Raw genomic sequence first — 14638 nt, 5'->3', positions numbered from 1 at the left:
ATGAGTCCCTGCTGGGCAATCAGGCCTCGCACTCCTCTCCTCTCCCAATAAGAGATAGACCTTTTCTCTCCTCCCGTGTAGCCAGCGGATGGACAAATGGCAGGTTAAGGGACCAACACAGACAAGAGGTGTTAAATGCAAATGTCAGTGTATTTGATGAGGCCCCTCCGCTGCACAGTTGCTTTCCTTATCTTTTCTGAGTAAATGCCAAGCCAAATACCCAAAGACAAGGCTGAGACTTCAGATTATATGTATGGATACTGGGGAAAACTCTGAGGAGCATTCATCAACAAAACATTCACGTCCATATAGAACAAGCAGGTGTATTTCCTCTTGTTTAGGTGTGTTTGTGTTTCCCCTCATTGCCTTTAAGTGCAGTTTGAAAGAAATTTATGTGCACCCTTGAAGACAGACAGGGCTAAAATGTGTGTTTTCTTTGGGTTTTTTTTTCATGGATGTGTGGCTTAAAGAGGGCAAAAACACCAAGTGGATCATTGCCGCACTAGATAGCTCTTATTGGCATAATGGTGGGCAAGTGCACCAGCAGCTTGTAAATGCCTCCTGTCAAAAAGCACTCCACGGACTAGTGTTCTTTGAGGACACACACTGATAGGCACAAACACAATTACATGAACTTACATAACCCACATAAACAAACTCAGAGTTACTGGTAAGCACATTCACAATGCCCGTATAATGTGGACAGTCTTGCACACACCCATTAGAAAGAGATAAACATTGATGATGGGTCCCTGCACAGACCAAAGCAGGAAATCAATTCACTGCATGGGCAGGAAGCGTCGCATTTTTGCCCACTTTGCATTAAAAATTCTGCTGACTGCACGTTCCGATGGCACCATAACGAACAGCATTGCAGTCCTGAAAAGGCAATGATGGGGGAGCAGACTGCCCGCTAGGAGCCCATGATTCACCCCTGCTCATTTTTGGCCGCTGGAGGCTTGTGTCTGTGAATCACTGCTTGTTGCACAGGGACAAGGTGAACCTCACCCTGCCCCCCCACCCCCCCACCCCCCCACCCCACCTCCCCACCTCCCCAATCTCCCATGTCTTCACACCTCCATAGCTATTGGGCGAATCGTAAATCTCCACCATTGCACCATCTTTTGTTTCCATGACAATGCTCTGCAGATAATCTGTACTGGGGTCTCCTCTGGGTGGATGGATGTGTGCATTGGTGGGAGGAGGGGATTTCACCCCTGTTTTAAAAGATGTGCAAGGCAGAACACAGGGGGAAAAAACTCTAGGTTCAAGGTTTTAGATAATGAAGCAACATGGACTTCCTTCAAGAAAAATGCAACAAGAATATTCCGTACATTTTTAAAAAAAAAATTTGCACTCGTTTTTTGCTCTCAAGTCTCTGCTATCCATTTATTCTAAGTGGTAAGCACCTCTGTCACATTTAATTCCACTGTTTACACACACACACGCACGCACACACACAGATGAAGCTAAATAAAGCTGAACTCTGCACACACACACACACACACACACAGCTGATATGAGCTTTTCACTCCTTCACTGTACAGCCAAAGCAGCTCACCACAACAACCGTTGCTCGGAGACCGTCTGTCAGTTCCTCACGGTCACCAGGCACGGTCGCCGCGGTGACAGATGGACCTGCCTGTTGGAAGCCATCACTCCTAGCTGAGATCTACCAACACGTACACATACACACGCACTCTGGACAGACAACATAATCTGCTTAGTAATGGCTTCCGTTTAGTGACTGCCGCGCTGCCAGGTTGGCTGCAACACTTCCTATCTGTCGAAGGGAACCGTGCAACACGTACATCTTGTCAACCTGTGCCAAGTTCAGCCGGAACACAGTGAATCCAAACCGTCGCTCCTTTGATAGCAAGTTATTTTTTCCTTTGCACAGATCTCAACTCACTGTATCCGTGCTTTCCTATTGTATGTGTAGTTGCATTTCCTCTTCCTCGCCATATTACTAGTGTTTGCAATCCAACCAGTGTTGTCTTCATGCACCCAAATGTTGGAATTTAACCAGCTGTGGAGCTGTCACACAAAGAAAGAGAAGTTATGTTGAGTTACTTTTCAGGCGGTGAAACAAGAAGACTGTTATTCTGTCAAACTCAATAAAAAATCTTTCTACAATACTCAAATACACTGGATACTTTATTATTTGGCTCCATTGGAATTCATAATAATCCGCTGATATATCATTAATCATAAAAACGACATCTTAAACAAATTTTGTGCCCGCAGGTTAAATAGTCCTTCATTATTCACCATAAAGAATGCATTTTGCTGCTATAAATTTTAAGATTCAGTAAGCAGAATAAAATGAGCTTAGGGGGGCTCACAGTGGTCCTTTTCCATTATTTGAGAGCTGGAGGCACTGAGGACTTAGTCGAGCTCTCTCGCTCAGCCTGTCAGTGTGCACGGTAAGGCGAGATCGCCCACCTGTCCAAAAACCGCTCTTTCCTCCCCTTGTATGTAATTAGGACTGGAGGTTGGCCCAAACATCCATAATACCTTTTGATCTGGGAGCTTCAAACACACTCTGGCACTTCAATGACCACACACACACACTCTCTCACTCACACACGTGCGCGCACACACACACACACACACACAAAATACAAAATCTCCTAGAGCTGCATCTGCCTACCAGTGTAACGTTGACCCATGCACGGTTGGGTTTTCCTTGCTTTTATTTGTGTGTGTGTGACCTGTGTACGAGTTTGCGTGTTGCATGCTTGGGTGTGTCCGTTTTGCGTACGGACGCGTCTGATGGAAAATCTAGGAGAGAGGAGCGTGCTGAGAGACGCTGACGGACAGCAGCAGATCAGTCACACAGCGGATAGATGAAGGATAATCAAACGCCAAGCCTGACACTCCGACTGACGGCGTGCTTAGCCCAAAGAGAATACCTTGGGATTGACAGTATGCATCTGTGTGGGCCTTTGATTAAGGGGATTGCTATGTGCTCCCTGAATGAATGATTCCTATTGATTGAAATAAGGTGAAAAGGGGAGAAGGAGAGAGATGAGGGGGAGGGAGAGGGGGAGGAGCAGAGGAAGGAAAGAAGAAAAAAAAGCTGCAGACGCAACACAGTCGGAGCTGTCAGTTGTGAATGAACCCAGATGTCTGAGAGATAAAGAAGACAAGAGTGTGTGTCTTTGTGCATGTGTGTGTTTGTGTGTTTGTGTGTGTGTGTGTGTGTGTGTGTGTGTGTGTGTAAGATCTTATCCTCTCAGTTCCCCCTAAAGGATTGACACACAATAGTGGCCCATTTTTCTTAGATCAGACACAGCCTAGTCTCTGTCATGCTATACATGTGTTACACACCCCTATTATCCGTCAGATGTGTGTGTGTGGTTCATACACACGTTTCATATGCTTCTTTTCAATTCCACTCATTGTTTTAAACATTAGCGGTAAATACACACACACACACACACACACACACACACACACACACACACAGGTCTTGCGTTTTCTTTGTTTCATGCATCCCATCTCCCATTCTCATTTCCATAACTTCATACAACTGTTTATTTCATGCCGAGCCAAGGGAGCGAGAGGGGGAGAGAGAGAGGGCAGTGATGTGCTTAAGGAGCACATTTCCAAACTAGATCGAGACTGTAAGCGTTTCAGTCATCCGTCAGTCTCTCTTTGTGTACTTGTCTGTGATAATGATATTTCTGCGATGATATTTCTGGTCACTGCTCATTCACGCAGAAGCCCGTCTGTCATACCTTAAGCACACTTCGATTTGTGTCGGGAGCCGTGCGCGAAGATGTCTGATGGTTGTGTGTGTGTGTGTGTGTGTGTGTGTGTGTGTGTGTGTGTGTGTGTGTGTGTGTGTGCGGCCGCATGGATGTTTATCAGCGTGTGGGGGTGGGAGGGAGACTGAGATAGAGGGGAGAGAGAAAGAGGAAGAGGGAGGGCGATGATGCTGAGGGAAGAAAAGGGAGGGAGGATAGTGTGCAGTGAGGTGAGAGAGAGAGAGAGAGAGAGAGAGAGAGAGAGAGAGAGAAAGAGGAAAAAAAAAAAAAAGGAAAAGGCAGCAGAAAAGGGAGAGACAGGGAGGACGCGCCAACTGCCTATAGATGCTGGAGCCTTCGACAGCGGAGCACGGCGCTCAACGGACACAGGAAGATGGTCTCAGTAAGAGGGGAACTGACGGTTGCCTATAATTTAATGTTCAGTATCTTGGACTCCTTCTCCATGGGTAATGCTACGGCCAGGAAACTCCAGAGCACAGCTCGCTTTTCTCCTGCCCTCTCTCTCTCTTTCTCTCTCTCTCTCTTCTCTTTATTCTCCAGCTTAGTTGCTCTCCAGGATTCTGTCCTCTCCTCTTAACTCTCACTTTTCTCCCCTCTAACACACACTCACATGCGTGCGCCGCCGTCGGGTAGCCAGGGTCTAGCGAGCGCTTGGCTTAGCCCTCGGGGCTGGCCCCACTCTTCCGCTGCACCAGTCAAGCCAAGCGCTGGCCGCGGCAGTGATGCAGATAGATCGCGCTGCCTGCTGCCTGCCCCCACCTTCCCCGCCCTCCCTCCCCTCCCTTCTAAAACGCCAGCCGCGGATGGGCGAGCAAAGGAACCAAGCAGGGAAAGAGAGGAAAGAAGGGAGAAGGAAACGAGGGCTAGATGAGCACTGTTTTGACATTGTTTTGGAGTCCGCATTATCTGTTTTTTTTCCTTTATTCTATTTATTTTGCATTGATTTTTTTTTATTTTCTGAACATGGACTACATACTATAACTACATTGGTAACCGTCTCCCTTTTTTTTTTTTCTTCTTTCTTTTTCTGTCTGGCTTCACAGGGGTGGCACCTGCAAAGAAGAGCCCAAAACTGGTAAGTAGTTGTTTTCTTATATTTTTCCCATCCTTTAAACCAGTCTCCTGTCTTCCATCTACATGTGTGTTTCTGTCATAGGGATATTTGTCTCACTTTTACTGCTTCTTCCCCCCTCCCACCCCGCATGCCTCCTCTCTAACTCTCCTCTGTAAGGTGTAACTTGTGCTGATGTTGTGGGTCTGTTTGTAGACATGGGATGCTTTGCCGTGTGGGGGTGGATCCCTGTAGCTTCAACATCAACACCAACCACTCCCCCCCCCCCCCCCCCTCCCCCCCACCTCCTCCCATTCCTCCTTCTCCGGTGGGGGCTGGGACGAGGGGCTTTGATGCGCCGCGTGAGCTGGGTTGCTAACACGCTGATGATCGCATCGCGCTGGGTGCTAAGCTTGCAGCGTGAGAGTTGAATGTATGATCACAGCTGAGAAACGACCTCATCCTGTGATATCTGCTGCATTAATGAAGGGACCCTGTTGAATGTGTCTGACTTGATGTGTTTGTCAATTTTGTTTTACAGGATGATTTTGAGCTGGCTCCTCCATACAGAGATTACACTAGGAGGGTATGTGATATTGTTTAGATGAGAGTGGGAAGTTTTTCGGGAATGAGGTGGTTTTGGTGCTGGGTAGATGGTAACGGTGATGATCTAGCCCTCTTATAGTATATAATAGAGGTGATGGATGAGTTGAAAACAGTAATGGTGTGTTAATGCATGATGTTTTAACATAATGGTCAGTTATTGCTGGTATCAGGCTGCGGTGAAACTGTTTATGTGCAACAAAACAAACTAAAAATGACTGCTAATGCTGTGATGCATCAAGGCAGTGAACCCAAGTCTGGCCTGTTGGTGGCAAAGCAGGACTGAGCTCGGTCTGAGGAAGCAGAAAGGATTTGTTTTCATTGCCCCAGCCCCCACTCCTCCTTTCCATCTTCTGTCTCCTTAATAAGTTATTGGAGCAGGAGAAACCGATGTATTAGACCCGTCCTGGAACACAGGGGGAGAACTCAATGACTACAGAAGGTCAAATGTAATAGATCCATCAAGAACAAGAGATTTGTTTTCATTTGAAAGGGGAATAGGATTTGTATTTTGTGTGCATCATAGTGAGGGAGAAACAAGAAAAAATAAAAGCTGCCTCGTTGGCTCATGGAGGTGCCATTTTGTTTGATGGAATGTAAGTGACCAAAAAAAAAAAAAAAACATTTTGCAATGAGGGGAAGCATCAGTGGCAAAGTCTGACTTTAGCACCACACAAGGCCTGTATTTGTGACTAATTACATGACTCCATTATTTTTTTCTTTACCACAGAACCCAATGGGGTTACACACACTGATAGAGTAAGAATTCCAGCTGGATCCACAGCTCTGACTTAATATTTGCTAAAGCGTCGAGTTTCTTTTATGTCTAACAAGGATGATGAATATAAACATGAATTGCAGAGGTGTCGGAGACTGATTCAGGGAATAATGAGTCTGAATTTATTGAAGACATTGCTGCACTTTGAAGGCCAAACACTTTGATATTTGAGAAGAGATGAGCTGCTTGCCTCCACCCCTTCCTGGTGTATTTTTGTCCGCCACATCCGAAGTACCGGGAGGTCACGTGACATGAAGAGATTGAACTGCTGTCATTTTCTCTTACCGTCTTAAAATATCTTGCCTTTCTTTCTCATGCTCTGTCTGTAACCCTTCCCCTCTCGCTGCTTTCTTTTTTGAAATTTGCAGACTAATGGTGAAGATTTGACTGTAAAGAAGGTGACAAGGGTCATGGAAAGGATTTTGACTTTGTACTCGCAGTGTACTTGAGCTCAGGATTGTATGTGCTTTACCATGCTCAGACACAGCTCCCCTCAAATCCTTGAGCAGGTGCTTAAGTGCCCATGTTATTGAGGGGCCAGCAGCAATTTATGAGGACTTTTACATTTCTGGCTTCACCAGTAAAATCCTCCCTTCAATTCAAACCCCACAAGTGCTTTATTCACTGTGAATATCTCTCAATATGCAGCAGGGAATGCAGTTCCTTGTTAATACATTCCACTCTGTTAAACAAAAGGAATAGGCAATGTAGCCTCATAAGTTGAGCCACAGTTTTTTTTTCTCCCACAGCTGAATGACTTCATCATAAGAAACCATTGAGCTTGTTTTCTCTCCCTTTGTTTGCTAAAAGAATTGTCTGAATAAAACAGCTTGATTGTTCTTTGTGTTGCATAAGGTAGCAACACAACAATGGCTGACATTAGACACTCTAATCAAAAATTCCTCTGTATTCATATCATCACCCTGTTTCTCCTCTCACAAACCACAGCCCTGATTCCTCTTGTCTTCTCCACTGCTGAGCATGCAGTAAGAGTTTTTTGTCTCTACCTCTACCTGTCTGCCAGCTCTCACATCGGCCTCCACGCCCCTCCAGCTTCACAGATGTACCAGATGACGTCTTTGTATAATCAAATGATATTGATCTGCTTCTCCAACAGCAATTGTCAAGGAAGGACAGTCAGAACAGCTCCCAACATAGTGTCTCCAGCCACCGGAGCACCCACACTGACTCGCCCGTGCACCCATCCCTGGCACCCCCTCTTAGTGAGAGCGTTGCTCCTCCACCCCCATCTCAGCCCCTGCCAGGCCTGCCGCCCCAGGACTCCCCGGCAGACGGGACCATCCAGAGAAAACCGGACCCCTTTAAGATCTGGGCCCAGTCGAGGAGCATGTATGAAAGTAGGCGTAAGTATAATATTATTTGGTGGCGGTTGGATGAGGGCTGCATGGGGCTGTTGGCTCGGTGGAGACCCTTGGTGTGTTTAAAATGGTACTGCACGTTTTGGAGGAAGATTTGGGATGAGAGATGAGTCTTGTGCATGTAAGTAACTGGAATATGTCCTTAAACAAAAGCAACAATGACCCGACCTTTACTTGTGATCTTGTTCGGTCTCTGAAAAGGAATGTGGTCACCATTTGGTGCTTAGGGTGTCATACATAGACTTATTCTCCATACATACATACATACATACATACATACATACATACATACATACATACATACATACATACATACATACATAATTCATATAACCAATCCACAAAGAACTTAAGATGAAAATCACACGGTAAAATGTAAGTTCAACTCAATTAAATGTAATTCATAGCCCTAAGGATAAATAGTGGGTCTAATAATTCCAATGTTGTAATTGGGATTTATAGACTTATAAATTTTAACATTGATTGGTTCACTATTACTTCTTATTTAAAGGGAGTTTCTTCTAGCCTCAATCGATCTCAATTGATCAATGAACCCACCAGGCCTAATCTGAAGAACCCTTTAAGATCTACTCTAATTGATTTAATTTTTCCTAACAGGAGTGACAAAATCATTGCAAGTGGTGGTGATTTAAGGATTAGTGATCATTGTCCTATTGCATGTATTAGGAACACACACTTGAAGAGAGCTTCATCACGAATTATAGTTAAGAGAAATGTAAGAAATTATAATGAAAAAGCTTTTCTAAACGACCTCTGTGATAGTGACATTCATCTTACAGCTGGAATTCATAAGCTTGGTACCTCGCTAGACACACTAAAGAGGCATCCCACTGGGTTTCATTTAAAAAATAAATGTACGTCCCCTTGTGAGAAAGATTTAATCTGATTATTATTTGAACTTGATCTCTAGCCCTTATTAAACCCTGCAAAATTTTGTAAGGTGGTAAAATCTAATAAAAGCCATTCTGCTACCTCCCTACCTACTAATGTCAAGTTTGATGATCGCTTAGTATATGATCATAGTGAGATCTGCTCTGCCTTTAATAGTCACTTTGCAGCTTCTGGTCACATCTTTGAGGACAAGGATAGTGGATCCCCTCCTACTAACACCGACCATCTTTTTATTAATCATGATTATGTACCTACTCCAAATCACACCTCTAAGTTTATTCTGGATCCTGTCTCTCTCAGCGTAGTTATTAAGGCTCTTCAAACCATTGATCCCAAGAAATCTACTGGTGAAGACAATTTAGATCCTTTTTTTCTTAATTTTTCTGCTCTTCTAATTGCTGAGCAAATAAATTGCATTTTTAACCTTTCTATTTCTGCTGGTGTAGTTCCCAGAGTCTGGAAAACTGCTAATGCCGTCACTCTGCATAAGGGTGGAGAAAGGAGTGATCCAAATAACTATAGACCAATATCCAAATTGTCTTGTTTAGCTAAAATTCTAGGGTCATTTGTAAATTGTCAACTTAAGGAATTTCTCACCACAAACTCTGTTCTGAGCCCGCATCAATCCGGGTTCAGGCCTTTGCACAGCACTCTTTCTGCCATCACTTTGGTTGTTAATGACATTATGCCTTGGATGAGAAAAAACATTGTGCTGCCATCTTTTGGACCTCTCCAAGGCATTTGACACTGTTGATCATTCCTTGCTTTTACATATTTTAAGTAAGTTGGTTTTAGTTCAAATGCATGTGCATGGTTCCTGAATTACCTATCTGATCAGCAGCAGTCAGTAAACTTTGGAACTATTTGTTCAGAGTTTTTAACGATAACTAAGGGTGATCCAAAAGATTCAGTTCTAGGAAGGGTTGGGTTCCATTCACATTTCAACCAGTACACTTACTGGTACCTGGAATTCGGTATCAGTACCCAAGGGTATCTTTTTTTCGGAACTTTACTCTCTCTGTAATAACAAAGTAATACGTAATAACAAAGTGATACTACTTTGTTATTCAGAGAGACCATACGTAAACATATGGTCTCATATGCACCGTGATATCTTTCAGAGCACACAAACACTGTAAACACACCTGTTACCTGCCGGAAGCACCGCGGCTACACCTTATTTTAATACAGTCTATGGGCTACACACAGCATGGCACAGCTATGCTGACGATGCTAGCCATGCTAACTAGCAGCTAGCTGCCGAGCAGGCTGGTAAAATGGATAAATATGTGTTAAAACTTACTTAGAAGGTGCTCTCACTCTCAGTCCCACGAGGTACCGAAAGTTGGCACCAATTGTTCTAACGTGAATAGGTACTAAGTAGTACCAACATAATTTGGTCAGTACCCTTAAAAGTACCAAGGTCAGTACCCAACCCTAATTCTGGGTCCAGTTCTTTTTACAATTTATATTCATATTTTTTCATCTTCAGCTAACAGCCATGCACATTTGTACGTAGATGATACAATATTGTATTGTATTGCAGACTGCAACATTCCTCTAATGTTCTCCGAGCTGCACTTAATGATCTTAAACTTATTGAATGCACATAAAACTAAGTTTCTATTATTTTCTAAAGCTAGAAGAAATGATAGCAAAAACTTTCATATTTCCACTTTACAAGGATCCATTACAGAGAGTTACAGAATATAAATACCTTGGTACTTGGATAGATGACAAATTCACATTCAAATTTCATATAGACAATGTTGTCAAAAAATTACAACAAAGAATTGTTTTTTGTATAGAAATAGAACAAACATTCCTATGTTTTGTAGGAAAGGGATTGTTAAAGCTGTTTTTCTCTCTGTTATGGATTATGGTGATGTAATTTATAGGCATGCCTCTGCCTCTACTCTTAAGTCCTTGGATGCTGTTTATCATTCTGCCCTTAGGTTTATTACTCATGATGTTTATAGCACTCATCATTGCATCCTGTATGAAAAAGTTGGGTGGTCTTCACTGTCTGAGAGACGTGATATGCATATATATTTGTTTATCTATAAGGCCTTTATTGGAAAGCCGCCGTCTTATATCACATCTATGCTAGATTGGTCCTCTGGACCACATCACACTCAGTCTAATGACTGGCTTTCACTGCAAGTCCCTCAAATTTATACAGAGCTTGGGAAATCTGCTTTTGGTTTCTATGTTCCGACCACCCAGAACTCTTTGCAAAGCACCCTAAAAATTAATACTTTGGTAACCTTTCCTGCTTTGGACAGAGTCAGACTAGCTGTGTCCCCCTGCTCCCAGTGTTCATGTTAAGCTACTTGCTGACTGTCTGTACCTTCATATTTATTATATGTATATTTTTCATAGTTTGTAGCTGAGTGATATCAATCTTTTCATCTAACTCTTGTCAGCAGTTCTTCAGTCAAGTTGAATCATGAGATATAGTTTTACTGTATATGAATCAAAGTATGTATCATTGTGTAGTCTCTGGAACTTTGAAAGCTACAAAGTTAGCTTTGACTTTATTATCATTTCTGCCCAGCATCAGAATCACAAGCTTCCCACATGTTCTCGGTCAAGTCCTTTAAAAGTTACGAGATGCCACTTTGGTCCAATTGTCGACAATGGCACCATTGACACACTTTTACACTAGACTTCCCTTTAGAGACACTTGGGCGTATAATTAGCAGCAGTAGTGGAGTGGATGTCAGTGGATTGCATATCTCCCTCCTTCTTGTCTAGCCTTGCCAAAGCAAGGGGATAGCTCCAATTAAAAATAACCCTCAGATCCACTGTCAAGAAAAAAAAAAAACAAGAGAGGAGGAGAAAAAAACAGGAGTCTGCAAGGGCTGAGAAACCTGAACATCTAATCACTTTCCCAGGCGACACTTGTCAAGGATTTTCATTATTTAGATGTCTATGAAGAAGAATGTGAAAAGAAAGGCTGAGCGTGGGCTAGTAGTGCCTGTTGGCAAGCTGCCGTGAAGGGCTGAGAGGACAATAGTGTTTGATTTTAAAAAGGAAATAAAGAATAGAGATGGAGAGTGGAAGAAACCATGACCAAGGGGGAGATTATGTCTACATGCCTGTCCGAAGGTGATGGAGTCTCAACAGGGGTTTTCTAAATTGCTCGGTGCAAAATGGAAAGGCACGCAAAGGGGAGCGCAAAGGATAATGAAAGAGGGAAGCAGCATTCTGTAGAAACAGAAATGGAACATAAAACAGAAATGTTAGGATAAGAGAAAGGTCAAGCTGTGGCAGATCAAGGGATTCCATGGTATAGAAAAGCAGAGAAGAACACACAGAGAATGACAGCTGACCTGTAACAGCAGGCGTAAATCCTCCGCTCCCTCATGCTGCATTGAGCTCTTGTCCATAAAGTCCTGCAGCATGCACCCCATAGGGCTCAGGCTTCCGCTAAGGCGAAGGCATTTCTCTACGCAACATTCCCTGTAATGAAAAGTTCTGCTGAGATCAAGGTCTTAAATGCACCGTGTGGTGAATGATTTCCATTTGCAGAAAAATCCCCCTAAAAAAACTCACACAGCATTAAACTACTCTGAACACCAGGGCCAGAGAGGATAGAAGACTCGCCCATGCTTTATGAGCCCTCATTTTGATTATTGTCTGGTTTTAACATGTTCCCAGTTTAATTTCCTCACTGTTTGAACCATCGACGCTCGTTATTTGCAGTCCTCACCTGTAGCACGGCAGCTCTACACAGGTCCATCCATCTCTGTAAAATATTGATCGATTCACACCCAGTTGCCCCACTGCGGGGATCACTTATGGATCTGTTAATCGTCGGGAGCAGGGTGTAAACGGGCAGGTGACCCTCCCAAGTACGGGTGCAGATTGTGACAGTTAGCCTTTGACTCCTCCTTTCCCAGTGCCTCCACAGTTACATTGTGATAGATTGGAGGAGATGGCTGCACTCCGCAGGGATTTTAACTGTTGACTGAAGGAACAGATTGGAAGCCGGCTGCTTATGCCTTCTGCCACCCTGCCGCCTCTTAGTGGCTTTAGTGGCCTTGGCAGCAGTGGCCTCTGCTAGAGCGAAGGAAATCTCCCAGGGAGTTTGCTCAGAGGTGCATGTTTGTCGGTCACGTATAACACAGCTGTGACCATACAAATGCATATGTGAATAAATATACTTAAAGCAAAGAAGATCATGTGTACACCGAAAGGAGACCACACACATATACACACACACTTGTTCCTTCTCTCCCCTGGTTCCCAGTAGCCCCCCTGAGGCCCCCCCTTTCTGTTTCTCTGCTACATGAACCATGAGCTGTCAGTCGCTGCGGTGCTTTTGCACAGCACCTTTCTTGTGCCTAGTATGCTCACACACAGGCACACACACACTCGCTTCTTTCTCTTGTTGATGGGAATTGACTGTGAACTAGCCACACTCAGGCCTCCTGCTCAATAATATATAGCCTATTCCAGCATGTATTAGCACCTCTGCCGGGTGGAAAGTGCTCTATAATGTAGGGAAGAGTGGAAATGGAGTTGCATGTCACACATTGCTTCATAAAAGAAACAGTGTAGTGTTATCTGTTGGATTAGTAATGTCCAGTGTGTTTTTTAAAAAGCCAAGAAAGAAGTAAAAAAAAAAATATTTTTGACATCAGAGGGGAATTTCAGCCAGATCAGTTCTAATTATGAGAGCAATGAATGAGGGTGCTCTGGATTTTTTTTGGCAGCCTGTCTGGCTTTTGATAGTTTATTTAAGCTTGATACCTATGCTCTTCGCCCAAAATAGATCCCTCTAGTCTTTTGATGGATCGGTTGTTTGTTCTTTTCTCAAAGCCTCAAGACAGTTTGTTTGTGCAAAGTGCTTTCTTAGTGACAAAGCGTAGAACAGTTGGGAGGATGATTATTCGCATGTTGACAGAAGCAGGGGGTTGGCTTGACTCCCTGAGAACAATGGGTGCATCCATTATGGCCATACTGATGTCTGCAGCCCTCTTTATGACAAAGAGTTTTACAGAGTATATTAAATGGCTAATGGCATGTTAGTGCTGAATTCTTCTTGTACTGAGAGTCTCCTGGGCTGACGGTTTGTATTAATTGTAGAAATGTTAATGATGGTTTTTTTGATTTTCCAGTTCCAGACTTCCAGGAGCAGGACATTTTCCTGTGGAGGAAGGACACAGGGTTCGGCTTCAGGATCCTTGGAGGCAACGAGCCAGGAGAGCCGGTGAGTCTCTCGCTCCTGCTCTCTGTCTCTCGTTTGCTTTTGCTTTTCAATTCTCATTATTTACAGTGTGAACAATGTATAAACTATAACCAACAATTCTGTAACCTGAATGATTAAAAGGACGTTATATCCCAGCTGTAGAACAGCATCTATACAGTTTTTTAAGCATATCTTTTTTTTTTTCTCTATACCTCCTGTTTTCTATTTATCTTCCTCCTGTGTGTAGTTCTGAGCTCCTGTGTTGGACTGAAATTCATATTGGTGATTTCTGCAACAAAGTTTCTCTTTGATCTGGCCAATGTAGCCTCAGTCACTTTTTTCTTCCATTTTTTAAAAAGGAAAAGTTGTTTGTTCTTGTTCACTGGCCTGCACTGCGTATTTTGAAGGAACAAAATAATGATTTACGGTAGAGTTTGGCTCAAGTCACTATTGAGGCGGGCTGGAATGAAGAGTAAAGATGTACTAGTGAGGTTTAAATTATAGCAGACCTGCACCTTTATGCCTTTGAATTCTTATTTATATGTGTTCCTATTCTTTTGATTCAGGAAAATGCATTGTTTGACTTCTTTCCTTGTACTATATAAAATCTACAGCACATAGCTGATGGCAGTCATCACATGTTGCTCTAGATTTGTTCACACAGTCTCATCCATCTACTTTGGGTGTGTTTCAGATATATATCGGCCACATAGTGAAATACGGTGCAGCGGACGAGGATGGGCGCCTGAGGTCCGGCGACGAACTGATATGCGTGGACGGCACAGCAGTGGTGGGCAAGTCGCACCAACTGGTGGTGCAACTGATGCAGCAAGCGGCTAAGCAGGGTCACGTCAACCTCACCGTGCGACGCAAAACCAGCTACGGCGGTAAGACACATGAGGGTCAAGACGAGGGAGCAGCCCAGCCTATTAGAGAACAGCTGAC

General features: G+C 43.6%; 1 protein-coding gene across 8 annotated transcripts in view; it reads left to right on the top strand.

The window, feature by feature from the left end:
- The window catches only part of magi1b (membrane associated guanylate kinase, WW and PDZ domain containing 1b), a 141497-nt gene that overhangs the window by 110672 nt on the left and 16187 nt on the right, over positions 1 to 14638 (top strand). For 6 of the 8 annotated variants that reach the window (XM_044348572.1, XM_044348573.1, XM_044348570.1 and 3 more), the window contains exons 13-17: positions 4817 to 4848; positions 5366 to 5410; positions 7323 to 7569; positions 13623 to 13714; positions 14388 to 14580. In XM_044348572.1, coding sequence (XP_044204507.1) covers positions 4817 to 4848; positions 5366 to 5410; positions 7323 to 7569; positions 13623 to 13714; positions 14388 to 14580 — 609 coding nt within the window. The remainder of the gene's footprint in view (positions 1 to 4816; positions 4849 to 5365; positions 5411 to 7322; positions 7570 to 13622; positions 13715 to 14387; positions 14581 to 14638) is intronic. The other 2 variants (XM_044348571.1, XM_044348574.1) reach the window with 2 other exon arrangements.

The sequence above is a fragment of the Thunnus albacares genome, chromosome 4 (assembly GCF_914725855.1).
Source record: "Thunnus albacares chromosome 4, fThuAlb1.1, whole genome shotgun sequence".
NCBI classification, from domain to species: Eukaryota; Metazoa; Chordata; class Actinopteri; order Scombriformes; family Scombridae; genus Thunnus; species Thunnus albacares.
This window is presented reverse-complemented; position numbering and strand designations above follow the sequence as displayed.